Source organism: Dipodomys merriami, unplaced genomic scaffold (assembly GCF_024711535.1).
Source record: "Dipodomys merriami isolate MVZ:Mamm:240054 unplaced genomic scaffold, mDipMer1.0.p SCAF_120, whole genome shotgun sequence".
Classification (NCBI taxonomy): domain Eukaryota; kingdom Metazoa; phylum Chordata; class Mammalia; order Rodentia; family Heteromyidae; genus Dipodomys; species Dipodomys merriami.
The window spans coordinates 199,346-221,677 of NW_027202494.1; the positions used below are offsets into that span (position 1 = coordinate 199,346).

The 22,332-nt window shown below is 62.7% G+C and overlaps 1 protein-coding gene across 1 annotated transcript; it reads left to right on the plus strand.

Moving 5' to 3' along the window:
* The first annotated feature begins 131 nt into the window (after nt 1-131).
* Nucleotides 132-21,371, plus strand: LOC138823504 (large neutral amino acids transporter small subunit 1). Its single transcript, XM_070016871.1, has 10 exons — nt 132-735; nt 10,648-10,773; nt 14,950-15,055; nt 15,145-15,189; nt 15,811-15,934; nt 16,538-16,641; nt 16,946-17,042; nt 17,749-17,898; nt 18,889-19,066; nt 19,903-21,371. The coding sequence occupies exons 1-10, from the start codon at nt 195-197 to the stop codon at nt 19,956-19,958; spliced, it is 1,527 nt and encodes a 508-aa protein (XP_069872972.1). The 5' UTR covers nt 132-194; the 3' UTR covers nt 19,959-21,371.
* The last annotated feature ends 961 nt before the right edge of the window (nt 21,372-22,332 follow it).

The window sequence follows — 22,332 nt, forward strand, 5'->3', positions numbered from 1 at the left end:
GAGGCGGACCAACGGCAGCGGCCGGGCGGCGCCTAACGGCAGCCGGGGGCGGGGCCTGCGGGCGCGGAGATAAAAGGAGGCGCGCGGGCGGCGCGGAGCCAGACGCAGCGGGCCCGGGCGCGCCGAGTTCCCCGGCCGCGCGCTCCTCGCTCGCTCGCTCGCTGAGTGCAGGCCCGGCCTCCGGAGCGGCGAGCATGGCGGGCGCCGGCGCCAAGCGGCGCGGGCCGGCCGCCCCGGCGGAGGAGGAGCGGCAGGCGCGGGAGAAGATGCTGGAGGCGCGGCGCGGGGCCGCGGCGGGCGCGGGCGCGGCGGGCGCGGACGAGGGCGTGGCCCTGCAGCGCAGCATCACGCTGCTCAACGGCGTGGCCATCATCGTGGGCACCATCATCGGCTCGGGCATCTTCGTGACGCCCACCGGCGTGCTGAAGGAGGCGGGCTCGCCGGGGCTGGCGCTCGTGGTGTGGGCCGCGTGCGGCGTCTTCTCCATCGTGGGCGCGCTCTGCTACGCCGAGCTGGGCACCACCATCTCCAAGTCGGGCGGCGACTACGCCTACATGCTGGAGGTCTACGGCTCGCTGCCCGCCTTCCTCAAGCTCTGGATCGAGCTGCTCATCATCCGGCCCTCCTCGCAGTACATCGTGGCGCTCGTCTTCGCCACCTACCTGCTCAAGCCGGTCTTCCCCAGCTGCCCGGTGCCCGAGGAGGCCGCCAAGCTCGTGGGCTGCCTCTGCGTGCGTGAGTGCGGGGAGGGGGGCGGGGGGCGGCCGGGACCCCCCCAGCCCCGCACCCTTCCCGAAGTTCTGGACCAAGATCACTGGTTCCAGAACCCACGCGCGTCCATTCATTCCTGGACGGCGTCCCCGCCGGGCGGGGCGGTCCCCTTCCCCGCCTCATCCGGACCCAAGTCCGGTGCCCGCCTGGGGTCCGGCCGGCGCCACGCGGAGCGCCGCACCGCGCGCTTCCTGCTCCAGCTTCCTTGTGCCGCCTGCTCGTTAAAAGGGCAGCTGCGCCCTAGATCGCCGCCGCCTCGTCCTCCAAGCCGGCCTGTCGGGAGGCGCGCCGGCTGACGCGCGGCCGGCCGGCGGCGGCGCGGGCCCGGAGACCACCGCCCCCCTGGCGAGACAGTTCGCTGGTGCAAGTTAGGCTTCCGGGAGAGTGTGCACCGGCCGTGCGATGCGTTCCCGAGGCTCCTAGCAGTTCTCGGGATCGTCCTTACGAGGAGCCGCGGCATCTAACACCGTGTGTTTGCGTCGGAGCAGACTTGATGCCAGAGCCTGCCCGGACCTTTACAGTGGGCGCCCGCGCGGGGTAGCAGGCCAACCTCGGAAATGGGGGCTGAGCCGGTGCTAGGCTTCCAACCCCGGGCCTGAGCACTCTTCCTGAGCCGCTTTGTGCTCAAGGCCACAGCGCCACTTCCAGCATTTTCTGAGTAGTTATTGTAGATAAAAGTATCAAGGGCTTTTTTGCCCAGGCTGGCTTTGAACCACTGTCCTCAGATCTCAGCCTCTTGAGCAGCTAGGATTATGGGTGTGAGCCAACAGCACCTAGCCAAAGTGCCTTTTAAGGACCTGTGTGCTTGGCTGTGGGAATGGAAAGCTGAGATTGCCTTCTGGTGGTGTGCGCGCACTGGAAGGTGTGGGAAATGCTGCCTTAGCAAACAGCATGGGCTAGGATGGAGCGTTTTCTAATCCTCTTTCTAGTGACCAAGTAGCACACAGGTACGTGGTGGGGTGAAAAATTACAGGCAGGACGTGTGTGGAGCAAGCATGGGATCACAGTTCACTCCGGGCCCTGGCCGAGTGCTCCCCAGCCTCTGCTGGCAGCTCTTAGTACTTTCTCTTCAATCTCAATTGGGTCATAAATACAGCGTGTTCTCCTGCTTTCTGAAAAGCCTGGAGTGATACTGCGGTGTTCGCACGTCGGTCCAGAGGCTCCTGCCTCTCAGGACCGCTTCCTTTACGCCCCAGCAAGTGTGCTCCACACGTGTGCTTTGACCAGACAGCAGAAGGGTGTGTGGGTTCTAAGATTAGCCACACGCCTTCCCAAGAGGCTCTGCCAAGCCAGACACGCAGATTGTAGACTGTTGTTTTCTTTTCTGAGTTGCATGCATGCGCCAGTACCTGGGCTTAAGTTCAGGGTTTCAAGCTCTTGTTCGGCTTTTTCACTCAGGTTAGTGCTATACCACTTGATCCATGTTTCCAAGTGTCATTTTGTTGGCTAATTGGAGATAGTCTTGCCAACTTTTCTTCCCGGGCTGGCTTCAAACTGAGATCTTCAGATCTCAGCCTCCTGAGTAGCTAAGGATTGCAGGCATGAGCCTCCAGCTCCTTCTTTTTTTTCCCCCTTAATGTATTAGTGAGTAACCCAGGCTGGCCTGGAACTCAAGACCTTTCTACTTTAGGCCCCCTCCTCCCCCCCCCAAGTGTTGTCTGTGTAGATATGCATCACGTGCCTGACTGCCGCTCACAGCTTTCTTCATAGGCCTTTTTTCCTTTCTTTCTTTCTTTTGCCAGTCATGGGGCCTGAACTCTGGGCCTGGGCACTGTCCCTCAGCTCTTCAGCTCAAGGCTAGCACACTACCACTTGAGCCACAGAACCACTTCTGACTTTTTTCTGCTTATGTGGTGCTGAGGAATCGAACTCAGGGCCTCTTGCATGCAAGGCAAGTGCTCTACCACTGTGCCACCTTCCCAGCCCCTTTCCTTTATTTCTTAAAGAAGAGTGGTGGAGTACCAGCTGTGAGGGATGGGGGATCCAGACAGCCCTTGTGGCCCCCGAACGGGCAGAGTCTTCCATCCAGTGGTGCCATGCCTCGTATGTGCTGTTCCACACTCAACAGTTGTTCCCCCGACTGCTTATGTGCGTGTTGCTATCCTGCTGTTGTTGGAACGGGGTTTTCAGGGGAGGGGGCATGTGGCCTTGGTGGAGCAGCCTACAGCGCTGAAGGGCAGGCAGACAGCCCCTATGGCCTGTGAACACTGCTGTTGGGGAGTGAGTTTTAGTGCATTTTGTGGTCTCCATAGAGCGGGACTCCACATGACTCGAGAGAGAAAAGAGCACTGTTGCCCATCGTCCTGTGGCCTGCTGGCACGCAAGGGCACAGTCTCCCTCCCGGTGCTGTGCCCCCGACGCCTCCGGAAAACCTTGGCTGCACAGGGGCACGCTTTTTTTTTTGTTTTTTTGGTTTTTTTGCCCGTCCCGTCCTGGGGCTTGAACTCAGGGCCTGGACACTATCCCTGAGCTTCTTTTGCTCAAGGCTAGTGCTCTACCACTTGAACCTCAGCACCACTTCTGGCTTTTTCTGTGTAGGTGGTACTGAGGAATGGAGCCCAGGGCTTTGTGCATGCCAGGCAAGCACTCTGCCACTGAGCCACATTCTCAGCCTGAGGGCATGCATTCTAGAGCAAAGTTCTTCTGTCAGAGCCTCTAGCTTCTGCTTGTTAAAATTGTGTTGTGAAGTGTGCCTTGGCCTTGGCACAGAGGGTGGAGAGAGGGCCTCTCTGCGGCGCTGATGTGGGAAGTCTAAAGATGAGGTCTTTATGGGCAGGTGCTAGTGTGTCTGCTAGCCCTGCTCAGCTGAAAAGGCAGACCTAGCTCCCTCCGGAGGGCCGTGTGCAGGGTCTCAGGAGTGGTTTGTGTGGCTTGTTTATTGCCGAGAACTTGGTGATATTTCCTTGGAGCTCCGCTGGTGCTAGAGTTTACCTTCTCGATGGAAGTCACAGACTGGAGCTTCAAGTCTGGCTGGGCTGGGATTTGATCCAGAAGCTTACCTAAATTCACGGTTGGTGAAGAGGGTGCTGTAGGAGCGGAGGCTGGCCTGGGGAGGACATAGCCTCCTGGGGAGCTCCAAGCTCCCAGTGCGTGACACCACCTCCTTCCCCACCCTGGGGAGCTCTTGGGAGAAGGGGTCCGACCGGGCTCCCGGCTCCGCTGTCCTGGTGCCACTTACCCGGCCTGCAGTGTCAGGGCTGTGGCCTCCAGGCTGTGGTTCCTCACACCCACACGGTTGTTGGGCAGAGGGTGGCACCCGGCCTGTGGACCCACTCTGGAGGGTTCATGCTCACGGACCCGGTCCTCCTGCAGATGAGCTCTGCTGGCTCTTGAGGCAGTGGCCACTTCCCCAAGGCTCCGGAGAGCCAGAGCTCACCAGCCTTCCCCATCCAGGAACTTCTGGGGGGAGATACTTTTCTGCCTTTGTCAAACCAAGAATAATGTTCTTAAATCCATGGGGCCTCTGAGCCTCCATCACCACACCTAAAACGGATTGTCCCAGCCCTGCCCCGGTGTTGATGGGGATTTTATTTAATGTGCAACACGGGCATTTCGGGCCTTCTCCACACACCTGGCCCCGTGCTCTGCAGCAGCCCCAGAACTGGCCCTGCTCATCGAGCAAAAGGAGGGAAGGAGGAGAGAAGCTCTCTCTTCCCCTGAGCCGGCCAGGTAACAGGGCAGGCTGGATGGAGAACTGTCAGGCCCCTCCCTGGAGGGCTGGGGCAAGAGATGGGTCTTGATGGCCACAGGGCTCCAGGGCGTCAGCTGACTGTCTAGTGATGAGGATGGTGTGTGAAGGAGTGTCTTCACTCCCTGTTTTCAGGCCGATAGCTGGTCTCCATCCCCCCCCTGCCCCCCAGGGGCCTTGCTCCCCCATCTGGGTCCATCCAGTGAGGCCTTAGGAACCTAAACCAGATCAGAGGATTCTGGACCTGCCCACAGCCACAGCTGGGACCTGAACAAGTCAGGGTCTGTGTTTTCAAAGCACACCCCCCAGCCCCCCTCCACCCCCCACTTCCCCCCCCCCAGCATCTCGGGCTGAGTCAGCATGGCCAGCAGCCTGGTCATTAGCCCCAAAACCCACTCTTCCGGCAGCATGAAAGCGAGGCACGCCTGAGCGGACCTTGTCAGTCATGGGACCTGGCCTAAGGCGAAGCATGTGACCGCAGAGGTGGGTGGGAGGGGGGCAGGCATTTCTCACCCCTTTTTTTTCTGGGTCACAGACCCCTGGGTAAGCCCTAGTGCAAGCAGGATCTCTGCCCAGAGTGCCTGCCAGGGGCCTCCCCGCAGCAGAGCCGCGCCTTGGGCCCGGAGTAGGGTGAGATCCTGTCCCCCACAGCACCGTGACCGTGCGCCTCTCCTCACGTGCTCTGCCCAAGGATTGAAATCAGTGTTCCACCCTGGTCCTCCAGCTAGGGAAACCCAGGCCGGAGCAGGTGGGAGCCCAGAGCCAGGCACCTGCCAGGGGTCTGGAGTGGCCTAGGTGATACCATGTCCAGGAAGCCCAATTAGCCAAAGTAGGGAGGGACACTGCGGGTCAGATGCTTATTTGTGTCTGGACTCCACAGGACGTGCTCCCCACACAGTGTGAGCTGATTTCCCACAGGGAGTTGTCTGAGCCTCAGCCATCTCCATGGTGAAAATGAACTCCCAGCACGACAGGGCAGGGAATGAACCCCGACCCTCCCCCCCCCCCGAGGGAGGAGCCCATGTGCTCTCCTCCCTCCCAGAGCTGTGGGGAGCTGCTCAGAGCACACCGTCCTGCCCCGTGCCCCCATCCTGTCTGCAGCAACAGGACCTGCGTTCTACAGGATGGCCCTGCAGGGCTGCCCTGCATGGTCCTTTCGGGTCCCCTGCCCTGACCCTGCAGGAGGACTCGTACCCTCAGCTCCGTGTTGATCCTGCATCTAGAAGTCTCTGGAGGTTCTGGAAGGTGTCAAAGCAGCCATGTGTGGGAAGCTGAGCACCTGAGCTGTCTTCCTGACCCCTGTCCTCCGATGGATGGCCAGGTGGGACGGTCCCCTGGCTGTGCCCAGCCCTGCCCTCCTGTGCCAGGATTTGCCAGCTATGTGCAGAGGTAGCTCTGACTTCCACCAGGGCTAAGAGCCTGGGGCTGGCAACCTGATTTCACAGGTCACCTGAGCTGGGCTGGCGGGCATCTGTCACTGCCCAGGCTCAAACAGTGTGAGAGCCTCTGGCCAGCACAGCCCCGAACTGCCCATCGCCAGCTCGGGCCCTGCGTCCAGCTCAGGCCCTGCATCCAGCTCACCGGTCTGGACATGCCTCCAGGTCAGGTGGTGCAGCTTCCACAACTCCCAGGTTCCCGTGGGACTCATCAGTGGATTTATCTAGGAGGACCTTGGGCTGCTGAGGAGTTCTGACTGGGCCTGGTCAGGGTGGACCCTCAAGCTGTGGCCATCCCCTGGGTCCTGTGTGTCCCAGCTGGAAGCAGGGCAGGGTGCGCAGGCTGGGGTGGGGGCCTGGAGCACCGGGCGGCCGGCAGCCTGCTGCAGCATGGCCCCTCCTGAGGTGGCCTCACGGCCCGCTCCAGTCGGCCACTCCCTCGCTCAGCCCAGGCCTCCGGGCCTTTTCCCGGTCAGTGGCTGGGCAGGGAGGAGAGGCCCCTGGCTGGACTGCCCGCCCTGTATACATTAGGGAAACCTGGGAGTGGGGCCCTCCCCAGAGCCTGCAGTAGACTTTCCACAGTGCGCAGGCTCACCCGGCTCTGCTCTGTTTACCCCAGCTGTAAATGAGGGTGCTGGTGTGGCAGGGACATGCAAGGCTCAGCATGGAACTGGAGGGGGAGACATCTTATCATGTGCACACAGGGCCTTGTGTGCTCCAGAGATAGAGCGCAGTGAACGGGCTGAGGACAGACGCCGCAGGGCGCACTGGCCTGCCATTCACCTACAAGTGCTGGAGGGGAAGCAGGCTCAGGGGTTAGGGACCGTGCCCAAGGCCACACAGCCTGTCCCCACTCAGCTAACAGCTGTGCGTGCCCATGACGGTCCAGGTCCCCCGGAGCTGGCTTCAGAAGAGCCTGGTGAGGGGGTGGCTAGTGTGTCCGGGTTGGCAGATTTCTTGTGGCTTATTTAGCTTGTCTTCTTATAGCGTGACTTAGAGATAGGCCAGCCCTGTGTCCAGTCACTGACACCTCTACCCCTGGCAGGCAAGAACTGAGTGCTTAGGCAGGAGCCACCCTGGGTAGACTGGAGACGGGAGATAGCTATGGTGTGGCACGCTCAGGGCCTGGGCTCCAGCCAACACCCTACGGAACGGAAGTACGGAGACAGGAGCAGGAGGGCTGAAATTCAAGCACACCACCAGCCTCTGCATCACTAGTTTCTCCCCCGAGGGAGGCACAGGAGTAAGACACCCCTCCACCCAGCACAGACAGTGCCTCTGCCACTGGACAGCCTGGCCCGGGAAGGGCCGGGTCCCCTGCTGACTGCCAGCAGGCGTGACTTAACCTCCTGGTCTCCAAACCGGTCTGGTTCTGATCTTCCCCTTGGTGGACAGCGGGGACCGGGGCAGTTGGGTCCAGGCAGGGATGGCTTGTGGCCTCTGGAGCCAGGAAAGGATGCTTCCAGCCATGGCCGTTACCTCCGAGTGGGCGCCCAGTGCCTGGGGACTTGGGGCCCGAGGCTTCTGGTCTCGCTGTGGTCCTGCCTGGTGAGAGGGTCAGGGAGCCCGGGTCAGTGTCTGGGGATTCGGGTCAGGGGCGGGCCACGGGGCTGGCTGGCACGGCCGTGCCCTCTCCTGTGGTGGTGAGTGAGTGAGTGTAGGCAGGGCAGGAAGTGGGTCAGCCCTTCCAAATTGGCAAATCTCCACCCCTGGGCCTGTGGGGGAGGGGTGGCGGTACTGAGCTTTGGGAAGCCCCACGGTCACTGGACACCCTCTAAGCTCAGTTCCTGTGTGCTGGGAGGACTCAGATCAAGCTGTGGCCACCTGCAGGGACCCGGGGCCGGCCTGGGCCTGGGTCTCCGGCCAGCTGTGATGCAGTGGGCCAGCGCTGCTCCGCCTAGGCGCTGGCTGCCATTTTCCTGTGCCCTGGGGAGCCAGCTGGCTGTGCTGCCAGTGGCAGAACTGGTGAGTGTCGCCAGTCCTGTGACATGGCGTTCCTCTGGCAGAGACCCGACCCCCCCCAGCAGCGCATGCCCATCTCTAAATAGATGCCTTTGGGGAGGTGTCTGTTTAGACAGGCGGCTATTTGACAGGACATCGGTGCATCCGGGCCCGGCCTCGGTGCCTGAGTCTCCGTCTGAGCGAGGGCAGGCCTGGCTGGGACGTACTGTTAGGAGCCTGGCCATAGGACCCTCCAGCCTGCTGTCACCAAGGGAACATGGCCCCGCTCTGAGTCAGCAGGGTGGCCCTGCTCTTAGATGTTAGAGCAAGGTTAGAAGCAGGAGACAGACTTGAGGTGCTCGGGGCCTGTGGGAGGGGGCCGGGCCTGCCCAGCTATCCGCACCCAGTGCCGGGCACCAACTCCACCCGGCCTCGCTGCTCTGTGGCCGTGCTTGTAACCCTGGGGAGGACCTGCTTCCAGCAGGCGTGGAATCCTTGCTGTTTACAGTGCGTGTGCGCACACACGGCTTCTTGAGGGGACACCGTCACCTTCCTCGGAACGCCTGACCTTGGCACTGGCATGAAACTTTTTGGCCGAGGAGGGTCCCTGGTTACCGCTGCACTGACACGGCTGTGCCCGGCCGCACCTGCCTCCTCCCACCCGGGGCGGGAGCGTCTGCACCACTCCTCTCCCTCCAGAGTTGAGATGGGAAACAGTCGACCTGCCAGTGGGCATGGCCAGTGGGCGTGGCGGCGGCCTGGCAGCCACACCTCCACCGCTGCCACCCGCCCAAATGGGCAACTGATGCAATCGCCTGGCTGCTTGCTGCATCCGGGAGGCGGGGGAGTGGGCAGCCTGGCACACGCTTGCTTCTTTGTGGTCACACTCACCTTTCAGGAAACGTGAGAGTCAGGGACAGTCAGGTGGCTTTTCCCCCCTTCCCCTCCCCCCCCTTCCCTCCCCCCCCTCCCCCCGCAGAGTGCCTGGGCCCAAGGGGCTGAGCCATGGCTGCTAGGTGACAGTTTGGCTCGGCTCAGTGCCTAACAGACACATTTTCCTCTTCCTGGGAAGAGACTTCCGCTGTTCATCCACCCTCCCTGCTTCACCCTGGGGCTCTGGGGAAGCCTGCCCATGGAGGAGAACCAGCCAGAACAACTGCTCTCCGTCCCCTGTCCCTCCACCTCTGGTCAGCATCAGAGAGGGGCAGCCGGCGGGCTGCATCCTGCCCAGCTCCGGGGCCTTCCGGGGCCTTCACCTGGGACGTCAGGCCACATCCAGTTAATTAGTGTGGATTTAGTTCTTTGAAGTCTGTTCTTCAAATAGCAAAATGACATGTAATTAGTCCAGCCCGGCGTCTTGCGGCCTGAGCTGGCTGTGGCTGTGTGGCGGAGGGGGGTGGGGCGGGGTGAGCCGTGGTGGTCCACCGGACGGCGCTGTGCCCTTCACGGGTTTATGTTTGATTCCGGCCACCAGGCCAGTGGAGCTGGGGAGGCTGGCAGCGCAGCCCCACCCCAGTCTCAGCCCCTAATCCTAGGAGGTGGTGGAACAGGAAGGGGCTGTATCATTTTCCGCAGTAGAACCGGGGGGGGGGGGGGGGACTACGGGGCCGCAGCTCCCTGAGCCTCCCACAGCCGGCTCTGGCCCAGGTCTGCAAATCTGTTGGCCCTGGCCTCCAGTCTTCAGTGAGCCTCCTGTTTCTGGGATGCAGAGTTCAAGGTTGTCTGGGTGCCAGTTGCTCTGGAGTCTGGGAGACATTCCGTGTGATTTCAGACAGGAACAAAATGGGGCACGTATCTGTCTCCCTCCACTCCCGGCCCACTGAGGCTGGCTATGCCTTGGGAGCAGGTATCTGTCTCCCTCCACTCCCGGCCCACTGAGGCTGGCTATGCCTTGGGAGCAGGCCTCCTGGCCGACACCTCTCCGGCACAGCCTGGGTCCTCACCGCTGCTCTGGACTTGCCAGATGGACCCATGGGACCGGCGGCCTTGTTGTCTTAGGGCAAGAGGAGCTGTGCCTTTTGGCTGGCAGGGACAGTGGCAGAGCAGCACTCCCCTTCCAAGTTGACCCAGAGGGAGCTGCTTTTCTGCAGGGACACCAGCTCCCACAGGAGCTGTGGTAGTCACAGAAAGTCCCTTAGGAGGCTGACATCCAGTCACTAAAAAGGAAATCTTGCCAGACACTGGTGGCTTATATCTGTAATCCTAGTTGCTATGGAGACTGAGACCTGGAGGATCAAAGTTCAGAGCTAGCCTGTGTAGAAAAATCTTTGAGACTTTGTCTACAATTAGCAAAATGCTGGGCTGGGGGCATGGCTTAAGTGGTAGATATAACACCAGCCATCAGCAAGCCCATAAGCAGTCATGAGGCTGAATTCAAGTCAATACTGGCAAAGAGAAGAAAAACCATGGGTGGGGGGCTGGGAAGGTGGCTCAGTGGTAGAGCGCTCGCCTTGCGTGCATGAGGCCCTGGGCTCGATTCCTCTGCCCCACATAAGCAGAAAAGGCCAGAGGTGGCACTGTGGTTCAAGTGGTAGACCACTTGCCTTGAGCAAAAGAAACTCAGGGAGGGCTGGAAGGTGGCTCAGTGGTAGAGTGCTTGCCTTGAGCTGAAGAGCTGAGGGACAGCGCCCAGGCCCTGAGTTCAGGCCCCACAACCGACCAATAAAAGAAAAAGAAAAACCATGGGTGGGCCTGCAAACTGTCTGGCTGCAAACCATTTCCATTAGTGGGGCCCTTGACCTTGCCCGCTCCGTGCTGAGCCGTTACACTGGGTGGCCTGGCTGACGCAGGCTTGCTGGCCTCTCCCTGCAGTGCTGCTCACGGCTGTGAACTGCTACAGTGTGAAGGCCGCCACCCGCGTGCAGGACGCCTTCGCCGCCGCCAAGCTGCTGGCCCTGGCCTTGATCATCCTGCTCGGCTTCGTCCAGATCGGAAGGGGTAAGTGAGCCCGACCCTGTCCGTGGGGAGGGACCGCCCGGCCAGGCACGCACGGCCTGGGGTGAGGCCTAGCCTCTCCTGCCTGCAGCCCCTCCCTGTCCCTTTGGTGAGTCCTGTGTGTGCAGGGCAGGCCTCAGAGTGGGCCTCTCCTGCCTCACACCCGCCCGTCTTCGTGGGGGACGCTCCTCTTCCTCCCCCACACTGGCTGGGCTGCCTCACGGTACCATTTACCATCTGGGGCTGTGTGGGGTTGTCTCTGCCCCTCTGGCGGTGGAATGAGGCCCAGAGACACCTAGAGAACGGGCTCTTGGTGGCTTTGGTGGCTGGGCCAGCGCACAGGCAGGACGTGGGGTTGGGAGGACCAGAGCTGGGGCCAGGGTCTGCCCGAGGTACTGCTGCACGCACGAGACAGAGCACGCCGCTCTCTGGACCTTGGCCTTGACCTTGACCTGAAGAGGTCATGCAGGTCCTCCGTGGGAAGCCATGTTAAAGCATCTGAAGCCAAGTAGGGTTAACAGTTTAGACCCTCCTCAGGCAGTTAAAGCTGGGCACAGTGGTACATGACTGCCATGCCCACTACGATGAAGCTAAAGTAGGAAGGTCCAGGCCAGGCATCAGCACAGAGCTCGAATTCAGAAAAAGGACTCGGGGGGGGGGGGGGGGGCTGGGAAGGTGGCTCAGTGGTAAAGTGCTTGCCTTGCATGCATGAGGACCTGGGTTCGATTCCTCAGTACCACATAAGCAAAAAGAAAAAGAAAAAGATTTAAAAAGAAAAAGAAAAAGGACTGGGGCCAGTCTACCGCTCAAGCGGTAGACTCCCTGCCTAGCAGGGACAAGACTGGTTCCAGCCCACCCCACCCCCCAAATACCAGGCCCTGGGTTCCAGCCGCCCTGGGCTCCTCAGGTGTGCTCCTGTGTGACTCCGGCAGCGGCTCGCTGGCCACCTTCGCATGGGCTGGGAGAGCAGGAGCGCACACGTGCACGTCCTAGGGCAGCTGGGACTCGGAGCCAGCCCCACAGGCAGTGGGGGCTGGGGCTGGGGGACTTCACACCTTCCCCCGTCATCAGCCCCTCCCCAGCATGCTAGGCCCTGCCTGCCTGGGCCTGTCATTTCCCAGATACAAGCTCCCTCGAGAGCCACGAGGTGCAGACACCCACGCCACCGTCAACACGACAGGGGAAGGGGGGCAAGTCTGGACCCTAGTGGTGTGCGGGGTCCTGGACCCTGCCCGCACAAGGGCCCAGCCGAGTCACGTTTGCTACCACGGAAGGTGGCCTTGCTGACTCCGAGCCTGACCTGGTCCCATAAGTGTCCGCACGGGGACTCTCGGGGTCACGTGGGGCACAGGACCTTCTTACAGTCCTGGCTCCAGCCTGCCACGCCTCTCCCCCCTTGGGGCGATGAAGGAGCCTTCAGGTTCAAGACAGACCAGTCCCTGCTCGAGCCTTTGGGACCCTGGCTGTCAAGGCCCTCTGAGGCTCGGGGTAAGGTTGCCAGGTGAGGCTGTCTCGGGAGCCCAGCCACAGGGAGGCTGGCCGTGGGGAGGGGCGCCTGTGCCTCATCTTGCAGCAGGAGGGGCACGGGGGACGGGAGCCGGGGCACCTGCGCAGCTGCTGTGACTAGAGACCGGTAGGGATGGCAAGGAGCTTCTGTTCAGCTTGAATACACAGTGTGCATAATTCCAGTGGCTCTGGATGCCCCCCCACCCCCCACACACATACCCAGAAGCACTTTCTGAGCATTGTGCGCAGTTGCGGCGTCTGCAGAATTCCCGTGTGATATTCTCCGGCCGGCCCCTGTGTCCAGATGGACGCCCCACTGGGGGCGTGACGGAATGCTGGCACCTTGCTCCCGTGGCAGTGGTCTGGGCAGCCAGGGTCCTCCACGCCAAGGGCACTGACCCACAGTACCTGGGCGCTTTGAGGAGAAGAGCCCCTGGCTGCAGCAGCCCTCGCACATGCTGAGGGCCTGGCGGGGGCCGTTGTCCGCAGCGCCATTTCCTTGCGCAGACCTCCTGCCTCTCGGGAAGGTCCACACCTGTGGACAGTTGTCCACTGTGCTTCCCCGTGGTTCCCACTGCAGAGGACGTGACCTGCTCTCCACAGCTGGTGTCACGCGGGGGCTTCCAGGAGCTGTCGATCCCGTGCAAGGGAAGGCTGCTGATTGAGCCAGAAAAGCCCCGAGGCTCTGGTGGACGGTCTCTCTCCCCTCGGTGTTGAAGGAGCTTTGGACCCCCCACTCTGCTGGCACAGGGGACTGGGGACATGGAGAGCTTCAGGCCAGTCATGTCTGGATTCGCTCCGTCCAACGGGATGGCCGGGAGAGGGTCAGCTCCTGGGGCGGAGCCTGGGGGCCAGGAGCAGGCAGGTGGGCAGGCATGGAGAGCGGGCACCCACTGCCTTTGCCTGCTGCGTCCCTTCCTTGTCAGCTGGCCCCTCGCCCACTGAGCCTGGCAGGGGCTACAGTGGGAGATCAGGATGTTCCCAGACACACGTGGGCCAGGCCTTTGTCTCTGAGGCCAGCGTGGGAGTGGGGTGCGGGAGGCTTCCTCTGGGCCTGCAGGGGCCGCTCCCCAGGAGGACACACAATGCCCCATTGTGCTTCTGCCCGCGCTGCCCACCCGGTGGCAGAGCACGCTAATCTCCCGGGCAGGACGGGGATTGGACAGTCCTCCCACGTTCATCATGGAGGTTTGTCCTCCCTCCCGAGCGCGTGGGCAGCCTCAGCCCCTCCCAGCAGCGTGGGGCGCGTGGCCGCGCGGGGCTGGGGAACATCACCAGGCGCCCCGCAGGCTCCCCCAGGACGCCGCTCGCTGCGCAGCAGGCCCCACCGTGACCACAGGCATGGTGTGTAGGCTGCCAACTCAGTCCGCTTCGTCTGCCCCTGGGTCCGTGGGGACATGGAAGATGCTGGAGAGCCTGGCGGCAAAGTTGGGGGATGTCTGGAGTGGTGGCTCACGCCTAGAATCCCAGCCCTCAGGAGGCTACATAGCAAGACCCTGTCTCAGAGCAAATCCGTGGACAGTCACCGGGATGGCCAAGATCACTGGCCTGCTGATCCATTACTGTGGAATGTTCTGGAAGGCACCCCCAAAGGCATACCACTTTCCACCTTACACCCCCACTCCTCCCAGCTTCACGCACAGGTGAAGCCAGCAGCAGGCAGGGGTGGTATCTGTGCAGAGCTGCCTGGGACTCGCTAGTGTCTGGAAGGGACGGCAGGGGGGCGCTGGCCAGTCGTGGGACCCTCGGCTCCAGGTGAGCGCTGAGAGCCACTTCACACCCAGCGAGGAAGCTCTCGGCGCCTGCGGCCGGCCGGCCCAGCCCGGGGAAGCGGACTGGGCTGACACTGTGGAGGCGCCAGACAGCCGGTGCTGCCTGGGGGGGGTGGGCCTCCTCGCTGTGTTTTTGCATGGTGGAGAGGATGTGTCCCCGAGAGTCACCAAGTGACCCCTCGGCCTCAGGAACCTCCCTGTGTCTGTCAGTGCCTGCTTCTCAGACGCAGGAAACAGCGAGACTCACCGCGCCTAACTAGGGTCACTTCGCAAACAGGTGACTCCCTGAAACCCCATTCAGAGCTGTCCCTCCTTCCGTGGCTCAGTCACATCTCCTGGAGCCCTTTTTGGGAAAGGGGTCTCTGCGATGCTATTGAGGTGACACGCTGCACAGGAAGTGTGTGCACAAGTCTGCTCGCCCACTGTCCTCACGGGCTGCTTCTCACATGCGTGGTACAGGGCCGCCTGCCTCCGGCCTCCAAGAGACCTGCCCCGAGCTCAAACAGATCAGGGAGGCCGCAGTTCGAGCCCCTGGTGTCCCAGCTGACTCCATATGGCTTGATGTTCACATCTCTGGGCCTAGGGAAGTGTTCTGGAAGGGACAGGGCTGCTCATTCCTTCCCTGTCCTCTGCACCATCCGCTGGGGCTGGGGTGGCCTGTGGTGGGTTCCGGCAGGGCTGAGGGGCTGGCTCCACCACCCTCAGGGTGGCTTGGACCACGAGGACGGGGCCCAGCCCCAGGGAAGCTGGGGCTGTGGTCAGATGTCTCACCAAGTGAATGCAACTTGCCTTAAGGAAAAGCCCTCAGACCGCCTTTGTTTGTTACAATATATTGCTCCAAGAACATTCCAGAACTTGCAGCATGACCTCTAACCAGCATTCTTCTGTCGGTGTTTCCTAGGTGATGTGTCCAATCTGGACCCCAAGTTCTCCTTTGAAGGCACCAAGCTGGACGTGGGGAACATCGTGCTGGCCCTGTACAGTGGCCTCTTCGCCTATGGAGGATGGTAGGCTCCATAAAGTCTGCATCTTGTGGCCCTGACGTGCGTAGACCCCTATGGGAGTGGTGGATAACAAACAATTGTCTGAATTCTAGGAACTACCTGAATTTTGTCACGGAGGAGATGATCAACCCCTACAGGTACGTGGAGACCTGCGGAGACAGCTCTTCGTCATTTTACCATGAGAAGAGACACTTCACGGGAAGCCATTGGTGGGCTCAGCCCGCCTCCAGAGTTGGGTGCAGGGGCATGGTTAGGATGGCGCCGGACAGGACTGGTTCCTAGGACTGTGACCTGGAAGGAGATTCACCCGAGGGTGGGCCACACGTGCCTGGGGGCCCCAGGCTGAGTCTGATGCCCATGGGTGGCCCCGCCTGCTCCCCCTTCTGCGCACACACGCCTGTGTGTGTGTGCGCGCGCGTGTGTGTGCATGTAGGCGTGCACAGTGTCAGAGGGGCTCCCGTGGGGTGTGGGCTATGGCTCTAGTCCTCCACGGTGGGGACTGGTCAGTGGCCCAGCTAGCGGGCAGGGCAGCTCAGGGCAGCTCGGCTCCCAGTGCTCGCGGTCCCCTGGGAGGTGCCCTTGTTCCCTGGGGTAGAAGGCTCACCCAGCTCCCCCAGCCCGGATGCACGCGTGTCCCGCGGCCTGCGGTGCCAGTGGTAGTCTGAACCGTTGGCCTGGGGAGTGAAGCCCAGACAGAGCGGCTGCAGTGGGAAGTAGTCCAGGCTTTCCTGAACGAGGGGCCCCGCCGTTCCTTCCAGAAACCTGCCCCTGGCCATCATCATTTCCCTGCCCATCGTCACGCTGGTGTACGTGCTGACCAACCTGGCCTACTTCACCACCCTGTCCACCGAGCAGATGCTGGCGTCTGAGGCCGTGGCTGTGGTGAGACAGCGCTCCAGCATCCCCTGGCCACAGAGACCGAGGCAGCCCGTACCCCCAGCCCGGGGCCAACCGCAGGCTGCTCTGTGCCCGAGTCTTGCTTCACTCGGGGGGCCCCATAGTTGCCATGGATCTCTGCTAAAGTGACTGCAGAGGGCCGCCGGCTGTGTGGTCAAGATCCTTGCCCTGGGTTTAAAAACCCTGCATCTGGGCAGAGGCCTACGGGGGGCGGGGGGGGGTTCTGGCAGCACCATGGGGGGGGGGGCTGCCACAGATCTGGCTGCCACTGCTTCCCCCAGGGAGCAGCCCAGTCTACAGGTGTTGACCCAGAGCCCCAGCCCCGTCCACACGGGGACTGCCAGCCCTGCGGAGCCAGGCGCCCGCTGCCGCTCGCTAGGCACCGCGGAGGATTCTGGACCAGTCTACAAGTGTTGACCCAGAGCCCCAGCCCCGTCCACACGGGGACTGCCAGCCCTGCGGAGCCAGGCGCCCGCTGCCGCTCGCTAGGCACCGCGGAGGATTCTGGACCAGTGGAGGCAGAGCCTCCCCTTGGGGAAGCGCAGGGGACAGGCCAGGCAGGGAAGTCTGACTTGCTGTGTCCCCCAGGACTTCGGAAACTACCACCTGGGAGTCATGTCCTGGATCATCCCGGTCTTCGTGGGCTTGTCCTGCTTCGGCTCTGTCAACGGGTCCCTGTTCACGTCCTCCAGGTGAGTGTTCGCAGAGGCCACACCAGCTCTGCCAGGCGGCGCTCTGCTCCTGGAGAACGTGGCTGAGAGGGAGCTGCAGCTAGAGCGGGCCTCCCGCGTGTCCACCCTGCCGCCCATGTGGTCGGGGACTCGGGCCCTCCCCACTCTGCCCTTCCTGCCCTGCCCACTCTGCCGTCCCCCTTCCCCCCGCCCTCCCTACTCTGCCCTCCCCCCTCTGCTCCAGGAGCCTTCACCCCACCACTGCCCTCTCCGGGCCATGTATCATGGCCAGGCCTGGGCTGAAGCCCTGCTGCTCTGTCCACAGGCTGTTCTTTGTGGGGTCCAGGGAGGGCCACCTGCCATCGGTCCTCTCCATGATCCACCCGAAGCTCCTGACTCCTGTGCCCTCCCTTGTGTTCACGGTAAGCCTGGTCCACGCCCGGTACCTGCAACCCCACCATCCCCGCCCCAGGACCTGGGGTCCCAGGCCACACGCTGCAGTTCCAGGCCTGGCTACGATTGCTCAGTTTTAATTCCATATGTAATATGTGATCCTTACCAAGGGACAGCTGTCAATTCAAAAAGCCCAGAAGCCTGTGAGCCGCGCCACGCCCCCCACCCTCCCCAGGGAGCCAGCTCACACGGTCTTTGCTGTGGCCTCTGGTGCCTGGCTGAGGTCACCCGCTGCACACGTGTTCTTCCTGATGGGCTCCATCTTCCTTCCCAGCTCGTCTGTGTGCATGCGGTGCTAGGTCTGTGTCACTGTAACAGTCACTCGTCTGCACAGAAGCTCAGGCCCACGGGAGGCTGTAGTGCAGGTGGCTTTGGGGCTGGGCAGGGATTAACGGGTTGCCTCCCACGCTGGGGCCAGCAGTCTCCACCTCACCTGAGCATTATGCCGACCGGTCCTGGCCTCTGGTCACACCCGCTGTGCCCACCTGGCTTGGTTAGAGTCGAGTCTTTGCACAGTGTGCCTGAAGGAGAGGGTTAGCTGCGGCTCCTGAGGTAGACTTGCTGACATAGCTGGACGGGTAGCGCCCAGCTGGGCGTCCTCTGGGCCGTGCGTCCCCCCGCCCCGGGCCGGCCAGCCACAGTGGGCCGGGCTCACCGACCTGTCTCCGCTTCCAGTGCGCCATGACACTGCTGTACGCCTTCTCCAAAGACATCTTCTCCGTCATCAACTTCTTCAGCTTCTTCAACTGGCTCTGTGTGGCCCTGGCCATCATTGGCATGATGTGGCTTCGCTTTAAGAAGCCAGAGCTGGAGCGGCCCATCAAGGTGAGTGTCTGGGGGATGTTCTGGCTGTGGGGTCCCGGTGGACATCCTGGCCACGAGGTCCCAAGTCATCAGGCTCATAGAGAGCAGCAGCAGCCCACACAGCCTCTGGGTCCTGCCCTTGCCTTCTGAGCTGGTTCTGGGGAGAACTGGGTGAGGCAGTGTATAAGTGCGCAGCCAGCGAGTCCAGGGGCTGCCTGGAGATGACAGGGCAGCCCGGCTCCCCCTGCTCCTGGTTTGTTTCTGGGGGCTGCGGGCAGACTGCCCATTGAGCCAGAGCATGTCTCCGACGGCCAGTGTGAAGTCGGCCAGTCCTGAGGAGGCGGGAGGGGCCACCCTTCATGGTGACCAGCACAGGGGTGGCGCTGTTGGGGAAGGGTCGGGGGTGGTGTCTGGCAACCCAGGCCTGTGACCCATTGCCGAGGGTGGCCTGGCCGTCTACAGGGTTAGTGCAGTCGAACTCTGACAAGTCCCGTCCACAGTGACACTCCAGTGGCAGACCCAGCCCCCAGCCCACCGGCCCTCACAGCCGCTGCCTGCACCCCGCAGCTGTGGGGTCGGGGGCCTTCTGCTTGGACCATCGCAAGTGACTCTGAGGAGTGGCCAGGGTCTGCCCAGAAGTGCTGGGCCGCCACCGCCGGTGCTGCTGTGGGGCTGGCAGGGCCACCGCCGGTGCTGCTGTGGGGCTGGCAGGGCCAGGCTCCCACGCCCTCGCAAGGCCTTGCCGTCAGGTCGGCTGGGCTGGTTCCCTGCCACACTGGGCATCACAGCCAAGTCCAGGTTAAACAGCCGTCCCGCCTGCTCCAAAGCAGAGCACCGGCCCTGTGAGGAGTGGACTCGGAAGGAGAGGAGGGTGGGGGGCCCCAGGGCCCGGAGGTGCAGCTGGGTCTTGGAAGAAAGCGGCCCCAGGGGCCCAGAGTGGGGCGGGGCCGGTGGCCGGGCACTCGCTCGGCAGTGTGGAGAACCTGTCACCTCCCCAATGTGGCGCCGCAGGTGAACCTGGCCCTCCCGGTGTTCTTCATCCTGGCCTGCCTGTTCCTGATCGCCGTGTCCTTCTGGAAGACGCCGGTGGAGTGCGGCATCGGCTTCGCCATCATCCTCAGCGGCCTGCCCATCTACTACTTCGGTGTCTGGTGGAAAAACAAGCCCAAGTGGCTCCTGCAGGGCATCTGTGAGTGTCCCGGGCCCTGCCCCGCCCTGCCCGCACCACGGAGCGCCGGTCCGGCCTGGCCGCAGCTCCGAGGCCCAGGGCCCTGGTGTTGGCAGCCAGGCAGGCCGTGTGTTCCAGGGATGAGGCTCGGCACTGGCTATTCTCAGAATAGGGATGCAGAGAGCCCCGCAGCCTCTGCCAAGTAACACCCCACGTCAGCCACCAGCTTAACAGGCCGCCTGACCCAGAAAGGCTGAGCCAGGAGGGCGGGGCCTTCCCAGGCCTGGCTCCGGCCGGGGGGAAGGGGGGAGGCCCCACCTCGCCCGCTACAAAAGGCCAGGCCCCTGCCCTTGTCTCCAGGGAATTGAGGTTCCTCAGTGCTCACAGTAACAGAGTGTACGCACACGCACAGTGATAGACCAGGAGTCTGAAGCAGAGACGCCGCACCCTGAGCCCCGATTCCCCCTCCCGCATGCTTTCTTGGCCGGGTGATGTGTGTGCACAGCTCTCCGCAGGCAGGCAGGCAGTCCAGCCGGGTCCCCGCCGCCTGGCTGAGGAGGACGCCGGCTCCCGGCTGCCACACTAGCAGGCTGCCAGGCCCCAGGGCTTGCTCCACCCCTGCCCCTCACCACTCTCCCTCCCAGCCTCGGCAGCTGGGCCACTTGTGCACTTCTGGGGAGCTGACCGGGAGTCCGGGGCGAGCACCTGCTGTCCACGGCACATGTGACTCCTGTCGTGGGGGGGCGGGGGGGGTCTGAGTTTTCCCCCAGCAGCAGCTGGGCTGTGGGCCACACTTGCAAGGAGGCCGTGGCGGGGACGGCCCCTCGCTCACTCGCCGCCTCTCTCTTTCCCTGCAGTCTCCACCACTGTCCTGTGTCAGAAGCTCATGCAGGTGGTCCCACAGGAGAACTAGCGCCGAGGCCCAGGCACCGCTGGGAGAGGACACCGCACCCGTTCCCAGACGCCTCGCCCACAGGCCAGCGCCTCTGGCCTCTCCTCACCACCCTGCGGGCCAGGCACTCAAGGCACTGAGAACGTTCTGGTACGAGTTTCGGACAAGGAACATCAGCGGTAGCTCCCTGGCCTTGCGCGAGCCATGCGCCCGGCGGCCCGGCTGGCGCTGTCATGCCCGGCCCTTGTTTGTGGTTCTAGTTTTTGTTTTAACTTAAGTTTTTGCGTCTGACGCAGCATCTTGGTTAAGGCCACCAAGGTGATTTTTAAAAGAAATGGGGCGGGAGATGGGCAGCATGCCCGCGGCTCGGCCCGCACCCAGGGACCAGATCACTGTTGCCGAGACAGAACTACTGAGACGCCACAGTCACAGCCACACCGAGGACTCCGCTGACCGCTGGACCCCAACACTAGGCTTTTGTTCTTCTGAGGTCCTGGGGATGGTGCCCAGGGCTTCCTGCATGCCAGGCTCGCTCTATTGACCCCCTGGGCTTCTGTCTGTCTGAAAGTCCTAGAGGAATCTCAGAGCACGGCTGACTGGCTGATGGCTTGGCGGGAAGAGCTGGCACCTGCCCTGAGTGGCCGGAGGTGGGAGACAGCCGTGCTGCCCTGTGTGCACATGTTCTGTGGCCGGGGGGGACACCCCTGGCTCCCACAGGCCACATCCAGCTCCCCCGACCGAGCGGAGCCGGCACAGCAGACCCGGGGTCTCCATCCGCGGCGCTGTGCATTCCTGGAGACCCTGGGGACCTGGCACTGCTTATGAGCCTGGCTCTCTGCCAGCTGGACAGATCACCCGCGCAGCCCCTAGCCCAGGTGTCGCTGTCTCCTGCCTGGTTGTCTGCAGCCGCTTTTCAAGCAGATGGAACCAAGTGACCCCTCCTGCCTGGCTGCGTGCCGCCTCCTCCCCGGCAGGGCCAGCCCAGCTCGTCCAACCACGCCGAATCCTGAAGTCCCTGGAAAGCCACAGGGCGGCTTGTAGCACCTTCAAGACAGACTCCCCGTGGGCCTGGCCTGCCTGGGGGTTGGACAGCCGCACTCAGCCGGGACTGCTGGAGCGTCTGCACAGACCGTGGCCGCTTCGGGCCTGGCGGCACCTAACAAGCATCGCGCCCATCCCTTTGCCTTTCTGTTTTGTCCTAACGTCTTACTTCGCTTTCTGTTCATCCAGTGGCCAGGCTGCGGGCTCTCTGGTGTGGGTCTGTGTGGCTGTGTCGGGCCCCATCCTGGGCCATCCACTGTGACATCCAGCATTGATGACATTGTTCTTTTCTTGTTAATGGCTAACCTGTTACACGAGGGTAGGGTGGGATAGAGTTCTGCTAGTTCTGTTTTGTGGGATTTTGTTTTTAAAGAAAAGCAGTTGGAAATTGAATGTCTTCAGTGTTTTCTTTGGCATCAGGTTTGGGGTGAGGGTGCCTGGCCACCCCTTTACCACATGCACCATGTGCTCTTCCTTCTGGAGTGCTCCCTGGGCTGTGGTGGGAGGGGCATGGCCTGGCCGAGCAGTGAGCTGGAAAGATTGTGAGCCACAGACACCAGCCCTGGCACAGGTGGGGGGCAGGGAGCACAGCAAGGAAGGAGGCCGCTCTTCTCTTCATTTCTGAAACACCCTTCAGAGAGCTGAGGTCAAAGGTCAGACCCTGAGGGCCAGCAGTGCCCTGGGGATGGGACAGCCAGAACCCTAACAGGGCCGCCTCCAAACCCCAAAGCCCGGCTCCCCGGACCCAGCTCCCCTGCAGAAAGGGCGGCCCGGCTCCCCGGAAGCCAGCTCCCCTGCAGAAAGGGCGGCCCGGCTCCCTGGAAGCCAGCTCCACTGCAGAAAGGGCGAAGGCCCAGCCACGCGCTGGGGTGGGCGGGGCACTCGAGCGAGCCCCGACCCTGTGTCCTCACCTACCCCTGCTGCGGCCTCTTGAGGATGTGATGGTGTCCCTGCAATCGGGAAGGGAAGCCGCAGACCTCAGCAGTGCCACCCAAAGGCAGGCAGGTGAGGGCTGATGGCATGCTCAGCCCTGTTCGGGGTGGGGGGGGGAGGCAGGGGGGAACCCTGTTCCCGGACGCGGGGAGGCGGGCTCCCGAGCCGGCCCGCGGAGTCAGGCTGTCCTCAGGGCTCTGGGCCTGCTCGCCACCACCTCCTGGTGTCAGCCTTTGACCCTGGCCCCCAGGACTGTCCCAAAAGGCAGCTGGCGAGCTGCAGGCACCATATCCAGGCCGGGCTAGGCCCCAGAAAGCGCCCTGGGGCTCCTGGCCCACTGGGCATCAGCAAGGAGGAGCCTCTGGGCTCTTCTCAGCCCGGCACGTGGGGCTGAGAAGCGCCCCGACTCTGGGCAGCCATC

What these genes read in the sequence shown, in the direction of transcription:
- LOC138823504 (XM_070016871.1), top strand. Translation starts at nt 195, where the DNA reads ATGGCGGGCGCCGGCGCCAAGCGGCGCGGGCCGGCCGCCCCGGCGGAG. An exon ending in CGTGGGCTGCCTCTGCGTGC is followed by an intron (nt 736 to 10,647) that starts GTGAGTGCGGGG and finishes CTCTCCCTGCAG; the next exon opens with TGCTGCTCACGGCTGTGAAC. An exon ending in CTCTTCGCCTATGGAGGATG is followed by an intron (nt 15,056 to 15,144) that starts GTAGGCTCCATA and finishes TCTGAATTCTAG; the next exon opens with GAACTACCTGAATTTTGTCA.